The 23,324-nt window shown below is 43.4% G+C and overlaps 1 protein-coding gene across 1 annotated transcript in view; it reads right to left on the bottom strand.

Moving 5' to 3' along the window:
• Positions 1–944: 944 nt before the first annotated feature.
• ep400 (E1A binding protein p400) overlaps positions 945–23,324 on the bottom strand; it is a 29,860-nt gene continuing 7,480 nt past the window's right edge. Inside the window, exons 6-53 of the mRNA XM_028996107.1 lie at positions 21,849–22,261; positions 20,931–21,221; positions 20,648–20,833; positions 20,022–20,162; positions 19,446–19,524; positions 19,293–19,333; positions 19,150–19,207; positions 18,952–19,041; positions 18,615–18,725; positions 18,346–18,536; positions 18,082–18,259; positions 17,864–18,000; positions 17,501–17,670; positions 17,218–17,392; positions 16,943–17,079; positions 16,638–16,824; positions 16,362–16,531; positions 15,569–15,780; positions 15,261–15,434; positions 14,883–15,035; positions 13,777–13,859; positions 13,349–13,653; positions 13,011–13,213; positions 12,261–12,430; positions 11,892–12,088; positions 11,637–11,748; positions 11,151–11,426; positions 10,273–10,347; positions 9,922–10,056; positions 9,798–9,842; positions 9,486–9,639; positions 9,162–9,397; positions 8,801–8,974; positions 8,632–8,679; positions 8,407–8,543; positions 8,240–8,296; positions 8,065–8,149; positions 7,738–7,923; positions 6,628–6,673; positions 6,332–6,438; positions 4,694–4,874; positions 4,466–4,602; positions 3,644–3,874; positions 3,388–3,544; positions 2,591–2,718; positions 2,355–2,507; positions 1,970–2,044; positions 945–1,891 (exon numbers count right to left, since the gene is read on the bottom strand). Of these exons, the coding sequence (XP_028851940.1) occupies positions 1,604–1,891; positions 1,970–2,044; positions 2,355–2,507; positions 2,591–2,718; positions 3,388–3,544; positions 3,644–3,874; positions 4,466–4,602; positions 4,694–4,874; positions 6,332–6,438; positions 6,628–6,673; positions 7,738–7,923; positions 8,065–8,149; positions 8,240–8,296; positions 8,407–8,543; positions 8,632–8,679; positions 8,801–8,974; positions 9,162–9,397; positions 9,486–9,639; positions 9,798–9,842; positions 9,922–10,056; positions 10,273–10,347; positions 11,151–11,426; positions 11,637–11,748; positions 11,892–12,088; positions 12,261–12,430; positions 13,011–13,213; positions 13,349–13,653; positions 13,777–13,859; positions 14,883–15,035; positions 15,261–15,434; positions 15,569–15,780; positions 16,362–16,531; positions 16,638–16,824; positions 16,943–17,079; positions 17,218–17,392; positions 17,501–17,670; positions 17,864–18,000; positions 18,082–18,259; positions 18,346–18,536; positions 18,615–18,725; positions 18,952–19,041; positions 19,150–19,207; positions 19,293–19,333; positions 19,446–19,524; positions 20,022–20,162; positions 20,648–20,833; positions 20,931–21,221; positions 21,849–22,261 (7,475 nt within the window). The 3' untranslated portion in view covers positions 945–1,603. The remainder of the gene's footprint in view (positions 1,892–1,969; positions 2,045–2,354; positions 2,508–2,590; positions 2,719–3,387; positions 3,545–3,643; positions 3,875–4,465; positions 4,603–4,693; positions 4,875–6,331; positions 6,439–6,627; positions 6,674–7,737; positions 7,924–8,064; positions 8,150–8,239; positions 8,297–8,406; positions 8,544–8,631; positions 8,680–8,800; positions 8,975–9,161; positions 9,398–9,485; positions 9,640–9,797; positions 9,843–9,921; positions 10,057–10,272; positions 10,348–11,150; positions 11,427–11,636; positions 11,749–11,891; positions 12,089–12,260; positions 12,431–13,010; positions 13,214–13,348; positions 13,654–13,776; positions 13,860–14,882; positions 15,036–15,260; positions 15,435–15,568; positions 15,781–16,361; positions 16,532–16,637; positions 16,825–16,942; positions 17,080–17,217; positions 17,393–17,500; positions 17,671–17,863; positions 18,001–18,081; positions 18,260–18,345; positions 18,537–18,614; positions 18,726–18,951; positions 19,042–19,149; positions 19,208–19,292; positions 19,334–19,445; positions 19,525–20,021; positions 20,163–20,647; positions 20,834–20,930; positions 21,222–21,848; positions 22,262–23,324) is intronic.

The following is a 23,324-nucleotide window of genomic DNA, read 5'->3' as shown; positions in this document are numbered from 1 at the left end:
TCCGCAGATTTGATGCTCTTGTTGCTTGGACGTGAGGGGACCCAGGCGTACGTGTAGAGGGTGTAGTGGAGCGGGCTGAGCACGCACCCCTGCGGCGACCCGGTGCCGAGGCTGAGGGCAGTGGAGTAAAATTCCGGTACTGAAACTGATGCTTTATACAAAGACCAAATGTGAATGGACGGTAAAACTAGTGGAGTGGTAGTAGCCCAGTGGGTATCACACTCGCCTATGAACCAGAAGTCCCAGGTTCAAATCCACTTAAAATCCACTTAACCCTAAGTTGTTCCAGGGGGGACTGTCCCTGTAACTACTGATTGTAAGTCGCTATGGAAAAGGGCGCCTGATAAATGCTGTAAATGGCCGCTGGGGGGCGTGGTTGGGGCGGCCCGTTTCTGTGACGTCACGGAGCCGCGTTAACGTGTGAGGAGCGGCATTTCTACCGGCACGTTTACTTTTAGTTGGAATGTGGTACAGAACTAGAAGAGCGAAAATATCGACTCAATACTGAGACCAACTTGATAAGCATATTTAGGATCGAGCCGCACACCCCTACAGTTCAGGATGTAGTAAGGAAAATTCTTGCTATGTGCTCTGGCTGGTTGGCCAGCATTGGAATCCTGCTTTTTAAAATGTATTTTGCATGTACACCAAGTCTGCGTAAAGGAGTAAAATACCGTTGCATTAACGATTCATAGTGCCACAGAGAGACACACAAAACACACGTCATGTGTCTATAAAAACAAAACATTTTATACAGTTATGCTGAAAAAGTAATGAAAACACAGCTGCTTTACAAGTAGAAATGTGCTGAACATCTATAATTATTTACATACTTTTACCCTGACCCACACCACCTAAACACACTGCTTGATAAAAAAAAAAAAAAAAACAATTGTACATCATAAAATCCAAAACAATGAGGTTTACATACAAGATTATAGGGGTACATGCTGGATGTTAAAAGGAGACTAAAATTCTAATCAGCACATGGGGATTTTTTTTTTTTATCTTTGTCTATTTGGAGGCTAGTGCTGATTTCACACACATCACACAACACCTCCATAGTGTCTAATCCTGTTAAATAACCCCTTGGGTCACATGAAATAATCACAAAGAAAAAAAAAATCACAACAGAATGAATTTTTATAGACTTGATTTTTTTGTGTGGTTTTATATTTAAAAGCACAAAAAGACACATTTTTAATGATTGCATCAGAATGAAAAGATGTAATTATGAAAAAAAAATTACAGAGTTGCCTTTAAACACAGACTGAAGACACTGAGCGTGCATACTGCACTATGAGGGTCACACCCATTTCTGCCCCCAAGGATGACTGATATATGCAAGTTATATAGAAGCAGCAAGTTGGAGATGTGGGTGGTGTCGTCGGACCAAACCACTTCCAGCAGAGGCACCAGTCTACTGAAGTGAAACTGGCAGAACAATCAGCAGTTCATCTTCCAGAAAGCCGGTGGGAGCTGCTGAGACCTATGCACTCCACACACTTCACACGAGTTGCACCTCTAGATACACAAGACAGCAATGCTTTGATGTGTAAATTTGTGTGTAATGTGTGTGTGTCAGAAAGAGAGAATGCCCACTCTAGCTGCCTCCGCTGGGTTTGGCAGGTGTTTTAGAGCGCATTGTTGTCCCAGACCGTGCTTGTGGTTTGCCTTGTGTTAGGGTCTGGGGAGAGGGCTGCTGTGGCGGAACTTCAGCAGTGGGGGCCGCTGGGGTGCTTTGTTGGGCAGGACTGTGGGGGGGAGGTGTCTGCATCTGAGGCGAGACTGTGGCTGTGGCCTGTGTTGCCGTGACCACCTGCTGCTGCAGGAGTTTCTGCTGGACGACCTGTGCTGCAGCAGACACTGCTGGGATCACCTGAACCTGTGTCTGAAAAATTGAGGGATTTGACATTTATAAACTAAATAAAAATCATTGTCATAAGGAAGCGTGGCTATGATTCCTTACCTGCGGAGGGGAAGACACCAGCTGCTGGATGTTTGCAACTGCAGGCTGCTGAACAATCTGAGGTAGCTTTGCGACCTAAAACACATACAGAACAGTCACCACAGAACAGTATTTTGAGAAACACCCACGTGTGTACTCATGGCACAGCCATTGCATTTTTACAACAGTCTAGTCTGAACTAACTAACTAACTAACTAGCTTTTGTTTTTGAGTTCAGCTGGAAGTTGCACCTTTACACTCGCTCACAAATCCCCTGTCTCTCTCTTAGTCTCTGTCTGCATCTCTGTCTCCCGTCTTTCTCTGGGCGGGTAGTATACAAATATACCACAGAAAACGGTAATAAAATATGGACGTGAAAAACTAATCTGGTTGCTCCCAAACCTACCTGGATCTGTTGTCCTGCGGCAGATTTCTGTGGCGGTGTCAGAGACGTGGTAAAGTACTGTGTTTTTATGGTGGGCTGCTGCAAGGTGGTGGCAGCTGTATACGTAACCTTCTGCTGTTGAGAGGCAGGGCTCTGAGCAGACTGTCCGGCCAACTGTAAGAAACAGACAGAGTGAGTGTGTTAGGGCCTTCAGGAAGGACCGGAGGATGTGTGTAGGTCCCACGTGTACTCTGTACCTTCTGTTGTACTGTAGCCTGTGTCTGTTGCGTCTGTGCTGTTTTCTGTTGCCCTGTAGCCTGTTTTTGTCTCTGCAGAAGCTGCTGAACTTGCTGCACCTGGAATGGGTGGGTGACCACCTGACCCCCTACAAAACAGACATGCACACAATAAATAGCAACTTTACAACATATTTGCTAGTTTAACAAAGTCTCCGAATTAACCCTAGGCATGACTAAATATAAACCAAGATACTGAATGCCTGCAATTAGACTCCTTAACTATTTTCTCACATTCCTGTAAACAAAAAAAAGAAATTGCTAATTTCACTGAATTTATGGTTTCCTGAAAAACCACCCAATTGAGGTATCAGTGAATGGCAATAGCAGGATTAGCTGTTAATCTGAAGCATTTTCTTTTAATCCAGAGGGCAATCGGGTGTCTCGTATATCAAAGTCTCTTCTTCAAACACATCTGTGAAAGTGTACCATGGTACAGACAAAAAGCATTGCTGAGAATCTCAGGAACTTATTAATGCTCATCGGGCTGGAATAGAAAACTATCTCTACATTTTTTTTTGGACAGACTGTGTTCATATAGAGCAAGGTGGGTAAACTTGCATTTGCTAATGTCCACCATTAGGATAACACTGAACAACTGTGTACATAGTAGGGCTGCATGAAGAAAGCCCTTGAATCTGACTGAGCAAAAAATGTGTTTGTGACTAGACACTAATGTATGAAAATACTTATCTAAAACTGTACTATGATGAAACTTGTACACCCATATTTGTATTTATAACAAAACACATACACACCTGTTTTCTGGGCTTGTCCAATTGCCACACTCACTGGTAAAGTGGTCACGCCAGCTGACGACACAACAGCAGGCACTGACACTACAGGCTTGGTCAGAGCAACTTGAGCAGTCTGACCAGGCTGAGTGGTGATCTGAGCTGGAGCTGGCACCCGAGTCTGATACAGAAGGAGGGAAAAAAAAAAAAAAAAGTGTTTTAAAGCCATGGAGATTTTGGAGACATATACACATACAAGCAAAAAACATTCTTTACTCACCAGTCGTGCCACCTGCAGGTTTGCAACCATGGTGCCAGTTTGTACAGCACCTGGTCTGGGTGTGGAAACAGTTGCCAGCTGTGGGCTGGCCTGGACAGAGGAGGCTGGCTGCACCTGTGCAGGTGGCTGGGTGGCACCAGGCTGCGCACCCTGAGCCGCTGCAACAGCTGCAGCAACCTGTTGTTGCTGTACCAACTGTAACTTCTGTTTCTGCAGCTTCAGCAACTCCGCCTACACACACAAAACACACGGCAAACGGTGTGTAGGTTTTCACAACATGTTGCAGAGCAGTGGGTCTTGTAGGGGCAGTGGTGGCCTAGCGGATAAGGAAGCAGACCCATAACCGGGTCCTGAACAGTCCTGAACTGCCAAGGTACAGTCCCCACATACTGCTCCCCAGGCACTTGTCATGGCTGCCCACTGCTCACCAAGGTGATGGGTTAAAAGCAGAGGACACATTTAAAAAAAAAAAAAAAGGTGCCTCCTCTGAAAAGTACCACCTTCCAGTACCACCATTATAAGGACATGAACATACCATTAAGTAGGCCTATTTAACTGGCAATTATGTCCCTAATATTAGTATCTTATTTATTGTTGACACAATCAATTCTGCAGCAAGTGAGGATATTAAGAATAATGTGTACCCTAAATGTGGGTTACCACTGATTTATGACCAGAAAACAAATAATAGCAATTTAAATGTGATCAACAAAATGCATAAGAACTAGAAATACAGTATGTGCATTTGTTGGATGGCTGTGTTGTATTAATGTGCAACCGTACTGGATATTAGATTTAGTGTGTGATTATAATGCGTGTTACCTGCTGTGGTTTGCCCACTGCTTTCATCTGCAGTGATGTTGCCTGAGTCTGTTGCTGCTGCAACTGTTGCTGCTGTTGTCTGAGGATCAGATGTGCGGGAGTGTGCTGCTTCCCCTGTGACAGCTGCATTCCTGCTGCTACATAAAGACAAGCCATATTTTTACATGGCACTTACACAGGCCTAGAAGTCTAATTAGCGGTATAAGTGATTACCAGTGTCTACCATACCTGAGGGGACAAGAGAGCGAGGCTGCGACTGGACTTGGGTCAAAGTCGTGGATACGACTGCAGCAGCAGTAACAGGGGTAACAGCCCTGACAACATGGCCACCAACCTCAGTAGGTGGGGTTGGCACAGAGACAGTCCTCTGCTGCGCATGCACCACCGGTGCTCCGGGCGCTGCTGCTGCCTGTAGGGATCAATGAGTTTGTAGTTAAATTATATAAATGTATAGAATTTGTACATTTGCAGCATTTTTTTTTGCCTTTTGTTACAGAATCACACATCATTTTTACACATTTTAAGTAAGAGCAATCTGTGCTATTGGAATTGCAAATGCTAAAAAAAAAAAAATGTAAAGGAAGTTGCAAATATTTAGACTTCAAAACATTATGAATGACTTAAAACCCTCATCAGATATTCTGGTTTCTGGTTTGCTCTTACCATAGACCCGCCAACACAATATGAATTGCTTTCAAATGTAACCATACACTCGTCAAGAGTGTCTTAAAATAAGAGCATCTTTTAAACAAAATATTTCCTTGCCTTGCCTGTTTTTTTATATAAACAAAAATGAATTAAGAAAATACTATTAAACAGTGTACAGGCCTCAAATAAATTGGTATGTAGTGGACAACACTAACATATTGTCAACATTCACATAAATTAATATTAACATGTAAACATTACATGGCCCGGTCTAGCCAACAGCATTATATCACCTACTTGTGAGGCGGGTATAAAGATTGGTCAAATGTGGACACATAAATTAATGAGGCGTCCGAAATCGCATACTAATTGAGTAGGTACTACATTTGAATTACATTTTTACATTCTACACTTGAAAAGAGCCATTTCCCGCCATGTTTCCAATATGATGCCGCCTCTCCCGCTGCCTTATGGGATAGTGAAGTGTCCATCGAATGCCTACTACAGAATTCGGCTGGAAGTAGTAGTCATTCGGGTACTTCTCGTCTACTGTTTTTCGAATACTATGAATTCACCGCTCAACTCGTCCGGTTCCAGCAGGGTGACAGTGTCCAGTTCGCACACGCAGAAGTACAGCGGAAGTACAGCGCGTACTACTCGCCTCATATACTGTTTTTCACATACGATATGTCGTGTGCTGCCAGAGGCCGGCCATGAGTTGGGACCAGCATGCCTTGCGGGTGAGATACGCGCTGACAGGACAGGCTCGCCCGGGGACTGCAAATAGTTAACCATGTTACGGGTAAATGTGTTCTGTTGGGGTTCGGGATGAGTGTGTTATGGGGATTTAATGTAGCGTGTGCAAGGGGAGAAACTACACCGTTTTTTTTGGAAGCCGGAGGAGTTGGTATTGGCTGTCGGTGCCACCTACTGGCTTCCTTTCAGTAAAAAGCGTTATTCCGAAACCCTCATGATTGAGCCAATTTCTCCTTTTCTGACCTTGCGGTGACGGCTCGTCACAATAGTATATAGTATGCGATTACAGACATAGCATAAATTTCATTTATCGCAACTCTTTTTCGATTTATCGTGCAGCCCTATGAGAGGTTTCGATGTTTTGGCAGAATGTTCAGTTCCAACATTTAAAAAAAATCCAATATACTGGTCATGGTTAATGCTGATGGAGGAGCATAACCCTGCAGCAGACAAATTACTTACAGGAACGGCACCTGGGAGAACAGGAGATGCTAGACGCTTGTTGGCCTGGAACTGACCAGCAGGAACTCCAGCCACCGTATTTACGATCACATTCCCTCCAACAGTAGCTGTTTGCAACAACACACACAAATATAGTCACTAGCTGGGATGGCAGGCACAAGCCCCAAGTGCCCTGGGTCCATTGCAGCGGTGGACAGACATATATAGTGTGAATATGGGCAAGTTCAGCTAAGCGAACACTGGAACTGGTACAAACTTTGGCAGATAATAATATGATTAATTAGGTGAAGACATACCTGTCTGTATGGTTGTGCCAGAAGCAGCAGGTTTAATGGCTCCAGCCTGTAATAAAAACAAATAAAATCATCTTTTCACTGAAGTGACATTTCATAATACTGCCGTTCATCCAATTTCAACCTTGCCTTAAGCACAGTGGTTTGCCAATTTTATTTATACATTTACATATATATAAATATTTATAACAAAAAGTTGTTTTTAATAATCACTAACAATGTTATGACAAGTATGGTCAATGAACCTCTTTGACGTGAGGAGTACAAGACCAGACATAAGTGATAACTAATGAAATATGTAATATTATTGACTATTTAAAAATAAACTAAATAGGGTTTACAAGATAAAAACTAGAGTAAAATGTATCTTAAAATGTGCCTGCTTTTGCATTATTATGTCACGGTTTCTTTTTCCTGTATCTCCCATCCAGTCACCCAGATGAAGTCACATAATTAATTAGATTTCATCCTTCTGATGAGTGAGCAGATGGTTGGGAGAAAATGATGAAGCAATCTTTGGATGCACTTTCTTTACAATGTAGTGGAAAAGAAAAAAGAATGTGTGGTCTAAAAACATGGAACAAATCTGAGCGTCTTCTGTGTCTGGAATGGATGTAGAGTCTTGAGTCTATAAGGTAACAATAATATAATAAAATAACCTTATGAAATAGGTTTGACTAAAAGAAAATGTCATTTTTTTGTCTGTCCTACTAGGTGCTTGTACTATATGGGCTGGGTTAAATAGAATTACATTACTAAAATAAAAACTTAATTTTCAAAACTAGACTAAAATATTCATGGATAATTCTGACTAAAATGCTTCGACTTTTAGTCAACTGAAACTTTAGTCGACTAGACTAAAATTAGTATGGACATGACTAAAACTAATAAAGATTTAAAATGACAGCTAATGACGCAAAGACTAGACTAAAACTAAAATTAAGACTATATTTAAGACCACTGACAGGTGAGTAAAATAACATTTATTTTCTCATTACAACTAGTAGAAATGTGAGACACCAAACTAGTCCAAACTGTGATGGCTAGATGGCAGGGTCATATCATCTCCAAAAATTCAGCTCTCCATTACAGTCATTTCTTGCTGCAGCTTACCAATACAGCCGCATTTGTGACAGCAGCAGCTCCAGGAACCACAGTGGCCTGAGAAACCCCGGTTGATGGTGGCTGCCCAGCAGCCTGAGCCTGGGTCTGTGTTTGAGCAGGTCCAGTCTGGGCCTGTGGAGCTCCAGGCTGCTGCTGCTGGGCCAACTGCTGAGCTCTCTGCTGCTCAGCCAGTGCCTAATAGACAGGGGGACAAAGAAAAGTGTTATGTAATTAAATCATCATTTTCAAACTCTTTGTTGAACCCCTGATGGTATGTTTTCCAAAGGTATATCCAACTGTCATCAGATACTAGAATCAAAAGAAAATTCAACATACACAGACCTTCTTCTCCTTGGCAATTCTCTCAGCTCTCTGAGATGCCACCTGTATTGGAGGCAGGGGCTTATCATAGCTGATTCCACTGAAAGAGAAAATATTAGGAGAGTTATATGATCGAATCCAATACAAGAAACCCAGAGTAAGACTACATGGTGTGATAAACTACTGTAACCTTTCTGCCAGGACTGATGCATGTTTGGGGTTTTTCTGAAAAGGATTCAAGCCCAACCTGGAAAAATAAAATGTTTTCTTGCTAAACACATAGTTGGAGAGGTCATCACAACACAACAGCGAAGTGCTAGAGCTCAACTTAGTGGTTGATAAGGAAGTTTCTCATACTGTGGTTTGATTGGTGGACTCCTCTTGCTGGCAATGATCTTCATAAGTTCGAATCGGCTGCTGTATAACTGGATTTGAGTGGCATTGTCATCCTGAGTGTAGATCTGACACGTACGCAATGGGCGGCTGTTCTTAGACTGAAAGGTACAGAATAATTAACATTAAAGGACAAAATACTATGCAAAGACATAGTATAGATTGTTATATGTATTTATTCTTTCATACCTTATAAATGCTTTTGGTTTTCTTCTTAGGGTTGGCCTCATAGATCAGCTGAAAAAACAAAGGCAACTTAACACGGCACTCGACATTAGCCAACATGCAGAATAAAAAAAGAACCTAACATTTTTAGAAATGCTCAAAAAATAATAATAATAAATTATAACTAGCTGACCTTGCCCTCCTCTCGTGGAATGATCACGTTCTCATAGCGGTTGCGACATTGCTTTGGTGAGCGGTAAATTCGGCTACAGGAGTTCACCACATCGCTCACCAGGTCCCAGTTAGGGGTGTGAGCTGGAGACACAATGGTGAGGTTCAGCGGGAGCTCCAGCAGCTGCTTCACAGCCTGGGAGTGAAAGAAATAGAACAATTAAATAGTTAAATGATCAGGACACGAAAAATGAGCCCATGAACCTTGTAAAGAGGAACTGGCAAAGATGCCCTGCTCTTAATACCTCGCTCTTAGAAAGCGTTCATGTTTGCATCAATCAAGACTCCTTTATTAAAATGTTTAAAACAGCATTTCTGTATACCTGCAGCAGTGCCCAGTCCTCACTGATCAGCCACTCTGGGTTGTCCTGCCCCACCTCCATGGCAGGCTTGACAAGCGAAGGAAGAGGTTTGGCAAAGGGCGCCTGCTGTTTCAGGGAGAAGCTCTTTCTCTGGTCCTTGCCATCACGACGCACCTTCAGCAGGCTGGCCTTATCGAACAGTGAGCGTGGTGGCACCACAGACTCACCATGGACCTTCTTCTTCTTCCTGCCAGAGGCTGGACACAAACATAATCAAGGTTAACTGAAAGAGTTCATGGTAAATAAACCCACAGCACACAGGACAAAACAGCAGTGTTACTGTACCTGAGGGGTCCATCTTGAGCCGCTTGTTCTCCTTGCGGCTATAGATGGGAGGTAGTTTGGACTCCACCATGGGGCTGGTGTCATACATCAGACAGATGACTGAGTCAATGTAGATGTCATTATCGTCCTGTGGCGGCGTTGGTGGAGTCCACAACTGTACCAAAAAATGTAAGTGGGAAAACAAATAATAATTACAAGTTTACAGATACATTTGGGGACCAGGACCAGTGAATTTGTTCAAGAAAACAAATTCAGAATATTATGAAATAGATCCCATTTTGTATCCCATTAACAAAACTAACAAAACATTACCGGCATAATTTCAGTTTGTCCATCTTCAGATTCAAAGACATATTCCTAAAAGAGAGGGGGAAAATAAATGTTGGCTATAACATGATACACAAAATGAATCTGGCAAAGTATATTTAGGCACTACCATATTGTAGGCATCGTCTCTGGTGTAGGTGAACAGCTCCTCTTCATCATCCATCATTTTCCTCTCCTCATATTCAGCCTTTAATTTCTTATGCTGCTGTAGCTCCCAGGAACGCTTAGCACTGTCTAAACGCTCCTGTCACACAAAGACATATTACAGTCAGCGTTCATTGATGTTTCGTTGTTTAATAAAGTTTAAATTTGACCAAGTCTAAATTTTATGGCTTGCATGTTGTCAGACCATTCCAATAAGAGGATTACCTTTAAAATGGTTCAACAAATGAATCGTTGACTGTCATGAGCATTTATCAGCTCACTTTAGAAAAAACTGTTTCCACGGTTACACCTCTACCTTTGCTGATTCCTTGTCCTCTTGTGCATGTAGATACTCCAGGTACTGCATGGCATACGCCTCTATTGGAGTCAGCTGAGGAAGACATGTTAAAAGATGGTCAATTTGGTCCAATTCTCGACTTGTGATCTTACGTCTGTTTCCATATGGCATGCAGGCATTTTCATTTGGCTCAATTATATTCCAGTTATTATTTTCACACAGATCTCTGTTACAGAACCGCTTTATCAGCTTTTTGGCCTAAACAACTGCCAGACAAATTCATATTAATATCGACACATGCTTTTATCTTAAAGAGACTTCATCGTTATCATTCAAACCTATATAAAAAATAACCATAAAAAGTGCTGCTTAAATTTAAAAGTGGTGGTGGTGGTGGTGGTGGTGGGGGGGGGTTGCGCTATGTGACAAAGTTCTAACCTGAATCCTATTTGGCTTTGGCATTAGGGAGGTTCATGCTCGAATGTTGCTGAACTACAACAATTCTGCAAAGATGAGTGGACCAAAATTCCTCCACAGTGCAGTATAAGATTATTTTAAGTTATCGCTTGATTGCAGTTTTTGCAAATAAGGGTCTCCCATTCAGTTATTAGGTTTAGGGGTTAATCACTTTGTCACAACGGGTCATGTGGTTTTGGAATTTTTTTCTACCTTAATAGTAAAATCCTTCACTTAAGCACATCTTGTGTTTACTTGTGTTGTCTTGGACTAATATTTCATATTATTTGATTATCTGAAATGTGTTAAATGTGACTAAGACGGCAAATTCTATAAAAATATGTGAGAGGGAGCAAACACTTTCACACCACTGAAAATGTAATATAAATGACATGCTCTCTGAATAAAATAATTTTGGCATGACCCTAATATGAAGCTACCTGATTCATGACAGCATTCAGCTCCTCCATCTGTGATGACTCCTCTCCAGCTGCCACAACTAGCTCCTCCTCTTTTGCCGGCCCCATCTCCTTGTCCCACTGCTGCTCCTTGTCTGCATGGAGCTCCCGGGTAATAGACTGCAGTGCTTGTACATAGGGTCTAGCTACTCGTGGCGATATCGCCTCTGAAGGAGATGGGTCCTGGTGCAGAACCACAAACTCCTCCACCTTCTCCCCTGAGCCAACTTCTACTTCAAACAGCTCTTGTATTGTGCGCTGGGAGGGATAAGCAGCACATTGGCAAATAAATCAATCACACAGCAAACAGATATTCCAGTAAACATTAAAAAAATGTCACTGAAACGTACTTTCCCGAATTTTGATTTAGCAAACAATTTCCTTTTTGTTGCATTGGTCATTTTTACTTAAATAATCTTCAAATTTCCCTCGAGATCAATTATGTATATGTCATAGTGAGAACTGTACCTGTGTAAGGAAGGCCAGGCTGTAGTCTGCCCCCTGAGCTGCCACCTCTCTGATCAGGTCCTTAGTGCCATTCTTCAGCAGTTTCTCCTCTATGGAGTTAGCGCTCTCCAAACTAAACATCAAATATATCCAAATATCCACAACACACAGGTTACACACCGTAAACTGCTTGAGCTCACTGTATCTAAATATACTGTAGAATACTGCGGTTGTGCATGGTTCATAGGAGTTACTGATCACAGCAGCAGGGCTTACCTATATATATGGATGTCTTTGGAACGTCCAATTTTATCGCACCACTCCTGGGTGCGAGCGTCCATGCAGGGGTTCAGATCTGTGTCGTAGAAAACTATGGTGTCTGCGTCAAATACGTGACCCACAGCTGAACAGCAGCGATTGGTGAGGATGGTGCAGAACACCTGCTGATTTCTGTTGAAGCGTCTCACCTGCTCCTGAGGGGGTGAGGCAGACAGGTTTTGAGGTTTGTACCATGCTTGAAGGTTTAAGAAAGTTTGGGAGTGAAAGTTCTTCAATTACATTCAGAAAAGGAGAAAAAAAAACATCAGATAGAAGGGTGCAAAAAGAAAAATACATGAGATATGAAGAGTCATGACAAAACCATACCTGTCGTTCCTCTACGGTCAGGCTCTCATCCACTCGCAGGTAGGTCATGTGACGGTAGTCTAGGAAGGCCTCCAAAATGTCCAGCATACTCATCATCTCAGTAAAGATGAGTACACGCCGAGACTCTGACCTCAGCTTGTACAATAACACAGACAAAGCCTCCAATTTGCCTAAAAAGAAAAGAAAGGGCACAATACCTGAACAAAGCTCTCTACATTGCCTTTATATTATGCTAACAAACAGCTAGCACTTAGCCAAGATAAGTTATTACAGGCACTTTTGGTCCAATACACAACAAACAGTGATACGCTGTGACCAGCGTTCACATTTTCAGCGATTTGACATAAATTAGCATCAGCCTGCATTCACTGCCCACACACATCAATGAGCCTTAGTCGCTTTTGACCCAGTCAATGTTTTGCATTCCTTGGACCACTTAATGAATGGAAACCAGAAACATCACACTGGATTTATGGAGATGCTGTGACCCAGCCTTCTACCCATCACAAATTGATCTTTGTCACTCACTCACTCACTTACACTTGCCAATTTATTTCTGCCTGAAATACTTTACTTTACTTTATTTAGCAGACACTTTTTACAAAGTATTTTACTAATATACTGCAACTGTAATTAGATAACCAATGAAAGATATTTGTCAGTGGTGCTAATGGGAGTGCAGTCATTTTGCACTACAGAAAAGTACAGTAATGCAACAAAATGAAAGTGTTAAGGAAAACTTCAGCTGACCTGAGTCTACTTCCAGCATGCTGGGGTCAGGAAAACACACAAGTGGAGGAGTGGCCACAGCCCGGATCTCACGAGTGTGTGGAGCAACAGCCTCCTGGAAACGCTGTCTGAATGATTTCTGGTCCAAGCGGTATAAGAGTGGGGGTTTACTAGCATAAAGTTCAGGAGGCGGGGCTACAGCAGCAGGAACCACACTGGAGAACCTGAGATAGAAAGATTCACCTTTAAAAGTACACATATATGCTTCCTTGTTAAATGAGAGAGAGTTGTTGCCAAAGCAGAATTAATATCATCCCCTCCATAATCCATGGCTAAATCCTGACCATTCCATTGGTTACCTTTTGATGACTGGCGTCATCACGTCCTGTCTCTCAGCCGCTGAGAAGAGCATTGATTTTAGCGTTGGCACAGTGGAAACACAGGCCTTGTGAGCCTTCTCACAGTTTTCATGGCCCACCCACCTCCAGTGAGGGAGTGTGGGAGTGTGTGTGTGGTGATAGCGATGAGTGCGTGTGTCAGACAGCAAGCACATCTTAATAAGGTCATGACCGTACAGGACAGATCGAGAACAGCGACGCTCGTTAGCAGCAAGCAGACGAGAGTGACGCTCCCTCAACTGTCTACTATGCTCTTCGTTGGACTCCTGAAGCAACACACACACACACACACACACACACAAAAAAAAAAGTTAAAGGCAATCCAGTTTAGTCAGACATCCATTTACTGGTAAGCAGGTAGGTTTGTAAAATATGGGGAAACATCTTGCCTGTGGCACTGCGGGTGCAGTGGGGTTTGGGGTAACAGTCTTGGTGTTGGCTGAATCAGATGAGAGCGGCGTGGGTGCAGGACCTTAACAAAAGGTACAGTACTTCATTTAATTAGACACAGGGGATTTCAACCTCAAGGTTAATCAGCAGGTTCAGGTAGTACAGGTATCACCAAATCCTGGCCCTGATAGCGGTATCGGCCCCGATACCACATTTTCTAAAGTACTCGTACTCATTAAAAGTCCCCCGATACCAGGGACCGACACCACTTTCTGAGAAATGTCTGTGTGTGAGCGCCGTGTAAGGGGTTAATCACAGGCGCCGAGTGCCCGCCCCCAGGCCCCGCCCCCAGCTCAGAGCGGGGAGAAGGCGAGGTTAGACATGTCAGCCGTGTGGAACTATTTCAAAGTGAATGAAGACGGCAAAACAAAGGCGGACTGCAAAAAATAAGCCCGGCAATTATAGAGTACATTGCATTGAGTGACCAACCACTCTCTGAGGTAGAAAATGTGGGATTCCTGCATCTCCTCCATGTTCTGGAGCCCAGATATGATGTCCCAAGCCGCCGCTACATGACTGACACGGAGCTACCTAAACTACACGACATATCCACAGCCTACTGCAAGCCTCCTCTGTGTTTAGTTTCACCACGGATATTTGGACAAGCAGTGTTAGCCCCGTGTCGCTAATTAGCATACCTCCCAGTGGATAGACGAGAATTTCACGCCGGAACAATTCTGCGGCTCGCACACCAGCCAGGCTATAGCGCATGTGTTTGAGGAAATGCTCCAGACATGGGGTATTCAACATGCTTCATTCATTCTAAATAATTTTTTTAATTCCAAACTAGTCATCTTTTTGTTAAATTATATGACTAATGCTGTTACCTTAAATCATGTTTTTATTAAGTACTCTGTATCGTTGAGTACTGAAATGCAAGGACTCGTACTCGTTTGCAAAAAAGTGGTATCGGTGCATCCCTACTCTACATCTTAGTTATTTCCATGTTCCACCACACCTGATCCACTACCCAGTTCTTGAGTTGAATCATGTTATGCCTAAATAGGCCTAACTGCAGCCTCACCATATGTGTGCAAAAACTCACCTGTCTGGGCAGTAGATTGGGTCGGTGGAGGAGTACCCGGTGTGCCAGCGGAGTTAGCAATGGGTACGGGTTGTGGTACAGCCTGCATCACCACAGAGCCCTGTGGGCGCAGCAGAGGCTGCCCTGGAGCTGAAACAATCTGCAGGATGTTTCCTACACAGAAGAACTCTTCACAATCAGCACAAAGCACATAACCAAACACAAAACTATGCAAAAACCACAATGCTCTTAGTTATTTGATTAGGATCATTTCTGTTGTGACTGTGGAGGGTAGTGGGGTAGATTAATAAGATAGATATTGATATTTCAGACCCACATTTGAAATGGGTCAGATTAAATATGTGCAAAAGCAAAAGTAAGATGTGGTTGGTACATTACCCAGTGTACCTTGCAGCTGCAATGGCTGGCCAGTGGTGAGTTGGCGTAATTGGCTGGGAGACAGTGTGAATTTGTTACCCTGGAACTGTAGAGTTACAGGGGTTTCCGGTTGGGCCACACGATTCTGAGTACCAGCAATGGATGCCAGCTGGGCGATCTTCACTGCATCTCCACCTGGAGTAGATACAAAGAGACATCACAGTGAGAATAATTATGTAACATAAGCATTTTTACTGAGCTATAAAATAGAAACATTTTGCATTGGGAAACAAAATAATAACACATAACCCATTCACACAATACATTACCTTGTGTAGAGGGAGCAGTGGCAAAGACTGGTTTGCCCTTTGGCTGTGTGTTCTGTGCAGTGGCAGCCATGGGTGTGGTAGCGGTAGTGGTGGCGGTTGTGGTGGGGGTGGTGAGGGTTGTGGTGCTAGCACAGCGCTGCTGCTGAGCAGGCGCAGAGATGGGTACCAGACGCCCCTCCGGTTTGGTGCCATACTGAACTGGCTGGAACAATCTTTTCAACAGAAAACACAGTCTCACACAAATGTTTTTTCTCCATTCAAACAAGGACACATTTGTGCCAAAGAAGATAAATGTAATAATGGGAACACACAATCCATACTAGGGCTGCACAATTAATTGAAATTTAATAACGATCACGATTTTGGCAGCCACGATTAAATTAGACTGAGCAGCAACCTCAAATTGTGACAGAGTGAGACGTGCGTGGCTGCGCGCGCACCTGCAGAAGACAAATGGATGTTCACATGTCATTAAAAAAAGTACCTGCCTTCGGTCATCTCTTAAAGCAGAAAATGTTGACACTGTTTTTTTTACCAAAAATCTGAAAGCCTTGTTCACTTACTGTTTGTTTAAAATAAAAAGTGCAATAAAAATGAATTTTACCTAAAACAATGAATAAATGTGATTACAATATTAATAAAAAAATAATCAGGATTATCATTATGGCCATAATCGTGCAGCCCTAATCTATTCATTATACAGAAACACTCCTTGAACACACACCACATCACCACAATTAACATTAAATGAAAGGTATAAGATCAGATGTGCAGTAAGGTTATGACTAACTACCTCATGGGCTTGATCTTGCAGGTTTTGGGTCTGGGTGGAGGGTCTGGGCAACTCTGGATCTCTTCAACCAGCTGCCGTGTTACCTTTAGCTTGGGGAGAAGCTCATCAGACTCATAGCGGCTCAGCCGGGTCTCGTTTCCAATCAGGTCAAACAGAGATAGGTCGATCATCTGAGCACAAGCATACATACGCACACAGACCACAAATATCAACAAAAATAGATTTCTTAAAATTTTATTTAAAAGTCAATCCCATTTCCCTGTCCATCTGTCTCACATTTGAATGATCCTGCTGCAGTGTGGTCATCAGCAATGAGGGGGTGTGGTACTGCAGGGCAGGGCAGACGTAGGTGCTGTACGAGTCTCTGCGCTGCAGAAGCTCTGGGTGGTTACATACTCTCTGCAGCTGGATCAGAACTCGCATGATGCTGACAAAATGGCCTGACTTCAGAGCCTCCTGGGCACTGAAAGCAAAGGACACCAAAAGCAGACCTTACTTTTCAATTTCTCAGCTTTTGGGTATCATCAGCAGTTAAACAACACTTTCAAATTCGAAGAGCAGCTGAGATAGTGGATCCTAACCTGGGCTGGGACAGAACGTCATCGTAGAGACGCTTTTGTCGTGCCGACAGACGACATTTAAGGATGTGTTCATACTTCTTAGGTAGCTGTTTCTCAACGTCACGCTTTGAGCGACGCAGGATGAATGGCTGAATCATCTAGGGAAAAAAATAATTAGCACACTTATAAAAAAACATCAGACATCCGTAAAAAGAGATACAAACAAAGATTTTGAAACAGTTTATGATAATAAGTCAATGCCCATTAACAGACTAAACTGGGGAAATACACCATACCCTGTGAAGTCTGATGACCAGTTTGTGGCAATAGTCTTGGTTCTGCTCGGTGCCAACTTTGACTGGGAAGTCAAGGAATGGCCGTGTGATTCCGGGCAACAGGAAGTGAATGGTCGTCCAGAGTTCCTGCAGCGTGTTCTGCAGTGGACTGTTGATGAGCATCACCCTCTGCTGGCTAGACACAGAACCACAGAACAAAGATTTAAACACCATTTAATTATTTCAGTCATTGAAAATAAAAACTTGCTGCATTTTTAGGTTCTGGTGTGTGATATGCACAAACCTTTTCATGGACAAGATAGTATCCCACTGTTTCTCTGTTAGGTTCTTAACAAGCTGAACCTCATCCAGAATCAGGTGACTCCAGTGGCGCTTTAGGAAGTGGGCCTGGTCTTTCAGCAGCAGCTTATAGGACGTCAAACACACATGGAAGCTGTTCGGCTGAGACCACCACTGCAATCACATGCACAAACACATACAATTAGAGACCAATAGTATTGAAATATACACTCACCTGGCAACAAGAACCACACCCACTACGAAAACTAGGATGTATATTCCACATGCTACATATTACGTAGAATCCCCAGGCTCTATATAAAGTTGAAGGAGTTGCTCTACATGTTTTGTTTTGCGGGGTTCTTACCGTTCTCTTGGATCTGCGTTCACGTTTACTCCCCAGGTAAAGGAGGTTCTTGAGGCCCGGGCACCACCGTTTAAACTCCACCTCCCAGCTTAATAGCTTACAGGTGCGCACCACCACCAGGTGAGGGCCCCAAATACCTACACAGACATAAAGAATGTACTTTCAATGCCAAATATCAACACACATCAAATATCCCTCTGTCTTATTTTATTTCTTACCCTCTTGACAGGCGAGATGTGCTAAGTATGCCACAGTCTGCACAGTCTTGCCCAAACCAGTTTCATCGGCCAGGATGCCGTTCAGATGCTTTCGGTACAGGCTGGTGAGCCAGTCCACCCCTACTTGCTGGTAACCTCGCAGAGATCCATGCAATAGGGATGGGGGCTGCCCAGAAAACTGAGCAACACAGAGAAATATTTAGAACTTCTTGGATAATCAGACTGAACCATATTAACGCGTAGACAAGGTGATTGGTAACTCACAGTGGACGTGGTCTTGGCCGCCCCTTTGGGCAGGATCTGCTCTGTAGCCTGGGCAACCTCAGCAATGTCCTTGGCTGGTTTCCCATCAGAAGCAGAGGAAGGGGTCTGCTCTGCCCCCCGGTATTGATCAACACTTAAGAGAGAGTCAATCAGAACCGGGACATGGGGTCTGTCCAGGCCAGTCTCCATTTCTGCACAAGGAAATGGGTGACTTTTCCTAAATATGTTAGACAGCTGATAGGACTGACAGACAGAGAGAGAATGCTGACCTTCAGAATAGTCTCGCTCATCCTCACTATGAGAGGAAGATTGGGGCCACTCAAAGCCCTCAGCATAGGCACCAGCATACTGTTTCAAAAGAGTCTCCAATGGAATCTCAGCTGAGAGGGAGCAAGAACGCAAGTTCAAAGTCTGCAAGGTTTGTTGTGTGCATGGTGTCTATACAGATCTGTGGATGGCTCAAATGGACAGCAACAGTTTTTTCCACAAAATGACTGTATTCCCAGCAAATTTTAATTGTTAAATATGGGTACATACAGAGATAGAAATCCTCCACGTGCAGCTTTCTACTTTGTGTGTTCATCGCTGTACTTCAGACATTCTCACCTTCCTTGTTAAGCTCTGCCAGCTCTGCTTTCTGCTCTCCTGGAATCTCCAGGGCTTCCTGCTCCTCAATCGTGCTCTCTTCATCCTCCCCTGAACAAATCACACATGCAAACAAAACACAGAAATGTGTACACAACTGTGAAACGGTGCACAATTTCAACTGTATGAACAGTTGGAAGTGTGTTTTCAGGTGCGTACCATCATCCTCAGAGAGGGAGGTGCTTCTTTTCCTTTTACAGTGTGAGTGGTCAGGGTCCTGCAGTAATGAATGAGTTACTCTTAAAACCCTCAAATCTCAATACACAAGGTTGAACTGTAGAGAGGAAAAATAAAATCCTTACTGTCTGTCCCTCCGTCTCCATCTTCTTTTCCGCACTCTGGCCTGCAAACACAAAACAGCCTCATCAATATCTGTCTAAGAGTAAAAGAAACCCATTTTGTTGTATTAAAAAAAAAAAAAATTTTACATTAAAAATAAACAAAGTAACATTGACCTTTAGAGTTGGAGCCCTGAAGCCTGAGCATCTTCTGTTGCTTCTCACTGATCTCATAGTGCAGTTTAATCTCCACAACCTGTCAGGGGGATAAGACACCTGATCAGGGACACGGCTTACAACTGTCTTGACGTGACAACTGTGACTGGTCCACTGCAACCTTAAATTTCATACAGACACCTACATGGAGAAGAGCGGAGCTAATCTCTCTTGACAGACGAGACCGTGTGGCCATTATCAGCATTCAGATCAAAAATAAGCATCAATGCTTTAAATATATAGGTCAACATGTGCTCCCATACAGGTGACATCTTCAGAAAACAGGACAATGGTAAACCGATAGCTGCTCACAACTTATGCTTCAGTTTTTCCTTAGACAACCATTGACAAATAAGGGGAAAAAAACAAAACCTTGCTGGTCCATGCCAGCATAGCCATTGCTTTTGGATAAATGCTTTTGCCTCTTTATACCCCATCCACACCCTATGCTAAAACATGTCTATATTAATTGTTGTATTGTCAACCATGTTGACAACTAATGTGCACAACTGACACATGGGACTGAATGGGAGCTACCTGCTCAATGTTGGCCCAGAAAAACTCCACCTCTCGTGCAATGGCGCTGGCAATGTGACGCAGGTGAAGCTCTGCCTCCTTCTTCGCCTGCTCCTCTATCTTCCGCTGCTCATCATGGTAACGGACACAAGTACGAACCAGCTGGCAACACAACAGCAATACACACATCCACAATAAATAAATAAATAAATAAATAAATAAATACTGTTTTTTCACGAAAAATGTTTGTGAAGACCACTCTGCTGTAAACATAAAAAAACTACTCAGTCATGCCTCCTCTCTTTAAATTTACAGCATTCGGCAGATGCCCTTATCCAGAACGACTTACAACGTGTTTCCATGTTACAATCAATGAAGTGATCAATTCTGGTTCACTAGGACCCCCCCCAACTCTGAATACAATATTTTTATTCACTATGTTGTAGTTTCTATACATAAGTCAGAAGGTTATAAGTAAATAAATTATTCTCTAAAGAGGAAGGTCTTGAGCTGCCATTTGAAAGTGCTCAGTGAATGAGCTGACCTCAAGGGGAAGTTCATTCAAGACAGAGAAGAGTCTGGATAAGTGTCTTCCTTTTACCTTCAGAGATGGAGGGACCATTCGAGCAGTACTGGAGGTACTCTACCTTTTTAGCAGCAGCAATCTTCCATCTTCGTTCCTGGGCAAAGTCTGCCGCCATCCACTGCATCTCCTCAAGCAGGTAGTCCCACTGGGACTTTGGCCTCTGTGCCTCCTGCAGTTTGGGCAAACGACTTGCAGACCACTGGCCCACCTTACGTAACTCTGCAATGCGCTGGTGTACCTGAGTCTCCTGGATTAATCAGACAGACACTCCTATTATTAGCAAAAAAAAAAAAAAAAAAGTGGTGCCTATAGTAACCATGGCAACAGACCCCACTGTTTCTTACCAGTTTGGCCTGCTCAATCTGTTTGTCCTGGGTACTTTCCAGTCCAGACTGTCCTGCAGAAATCTGCCCACCAACTGCCATTTTGACTGTGCCATTGGGCGTGGCAAGTTTGGACTGGGTGGCGTTTGGCGTGACATTGCTGGGGCGAGGTGGAGTTTGGTTGATGGACAATGGGGTAGAACAAGATGCAGAAAGAGGAGCAGGGGAAAGAGCAGAACTGTGTAAGGAGTTTGAGATGAGCCGCTGCGGTGCATGGGTGGAATCAGCTGCTGGGCGCACAAGAGCCATTGTCTGTGTTGGTGAGAGAGAAAATGTCAGTTGTGTTATTTTACCATCTACAAATATTGTAAAATGTGCTCACAAGTAATTCTAGCACATCCTAGCCTAGGACTAAACCACCAGGCCAAAAAGAAGTTCTACAACATTTTATCAAGGAACCTCAATTACATCCATAATGTTGCATATCTTGAAGGCAGCCAAAATTAGGCAAGGATCAAGTTTAAAAAATAATAATAATAATAATTATCACTAAAATATTTAGATTCTCAGAAAATGAAATGTGTGACAAGATTTACACTGTTATTTAACAATGTTCACAAAATGAAATTGCATTGTTCAGTCAGATGTTTTCTGGCTGTGTGGAACATTGTCAACATGTCTAAAACAGGCCTATGTGATTTTTACAATATCATGTTTAGTTTGGTACTGTAAACACCGGGTGATGAGCACAAGCTCGGTGCTTACTTACTGCACTTTACACAAGCTGGAGTATCTTTTACTATCTTGTTGATGTGACTGATCCAACATATCTAGACTGAGAAACGTGCATACATACTCATCTTTACTCATCTTTGGGTCAAATTGACCTGTAACAAAGGGGTTTTGTGGAAAATATCATATGTTACATGAGACACTCACCGTTGGTCCAGGCTGCTGTATGTTCTGCGCCTGAATCTGAATATGTAGTCCCGATTGCATCTGCTGCTGAAGTTGGGCTTGCAGCTGTGTGTGTGGGTTCAGGGGTGCCATGACCGCCCCTGCCACCGCTGTGACCTGCGCTCCCGGCATCTTTACCTGCCCTGGCAGGTGAGCTGTGGCCAGGGTGGCCTGCTGCTGCTCCACCACCATCTGCTGCTGTGGCGGCTGCGCCAGGGCCAGCGGGAGGCCGGGTAGGGTCAGCCCTACAGGAGGCATTCTGCTGGGAAGCTGAGGTGGAGGGGTGTGCAGACAGGCTGCATTCTGCACCGGGGGTCCTTTAGAGGGGTCGTACTGCTGCTGGTTGGGCTTCTGTCCAGCAATCTGCACTGTCTGCGGTGTGGGAGGCATACCACCTGGGAGTGTGTGTGTGGCAAGAGGGCAAGTGAGGAAAGAAATTAAATGGAGCACAGAGAAGAGCAAAAAAAAAAAAAAAAAAAAAAAAAGAAGAAATTGACGAAGGGGCAGGTAAAATAGTCCCACGGATGCTTTGTCACACATTATGGGGAGACCACTTCACTTTATCAGGACTTACGTCTTTAGATTCAAAACTCACAGTAGTAAAGCAAAATAAATAGAAGAGTAATGAGCACTACAAATGCAAAAGTAATAATAAAAATATTTAATATACAGGTTTCCTTATGTGAAAATTAAATATTCACTTGAAATGTACTTTAATACAATCCCATGCAATAAGGAGAGAAAAATAAAAGTTCAAAAAGGTTAAAGAAAAGAAAAGGGAAAAGGAAAGGAAAAGACTGAGCACTCTCACAAAGACGCTACATGATCTGCAGGCACAAGAACTTGTATTCACAGTTACTCCCTTTCCCAGGAGGACAAACACTGAGAAGCAGAGGAGACACATGGGAGGGGAGTGGAGACAAGAGGGGTGAAGACAGGAGGTGCTAGCATTGAGCAGGGCGGAGCCGAGCTGTGCAGACATAAGAAGCACAAATAACCTCACTGGCATTTACGCTGCTGGATGGTGCTGACGTCACCCTAACAAACCATCTTCAAAGCCTTTATAGGGATAGTGGGTGGTCACTGTAAGCATCTGACCACAAGGAGGAGATGCAAATGTCGACACAATGTGAGGGACCAAACAAACGGAAGATGACGCCAAGGGAAAATAAAAAAGCCACACGAGATTGATTGAGGATCCAGATGGACAATGAGTCGGGGAAAGGGGTAAAGTGGATCTGAAATGGACATGAGGTTGACTAATGATAAAACTGAAACGAATGAAAAACCAGCCCACATGAAAGAGCTTTGATTTGTTTTCTGCCTGGGCTTTTTGCCTCAAACGTTCTGGACATAATTTCACAGACAAAGTTTTCGTCCAACAAAGATGTGGAACAATCTTCTGTAGTGACGAAATGAATGACGTGAATGAAGTTGGGGAGGAAAGGGACCAGACTA

Source organism: Denticeps clupeoides, chromosome 11 (assembly GCF_900700375.1).
Source record: "Denticeps clupeoides chromosome 11, fDenClu1.1, whole genome shotgun sequence".
NCBI classification, from domain to species: Eukaryota; Metazoa; Chordata; class Actinopteri; order Clupeiformes; family Denticipitidae; genus Denticeps; species Denticeps clupeoides.
The sequence above is the reverse complement of the archived record's forward strand: the minus strand, read 5'-3'. Positions and strand labels throughout refer to the sequence as shown.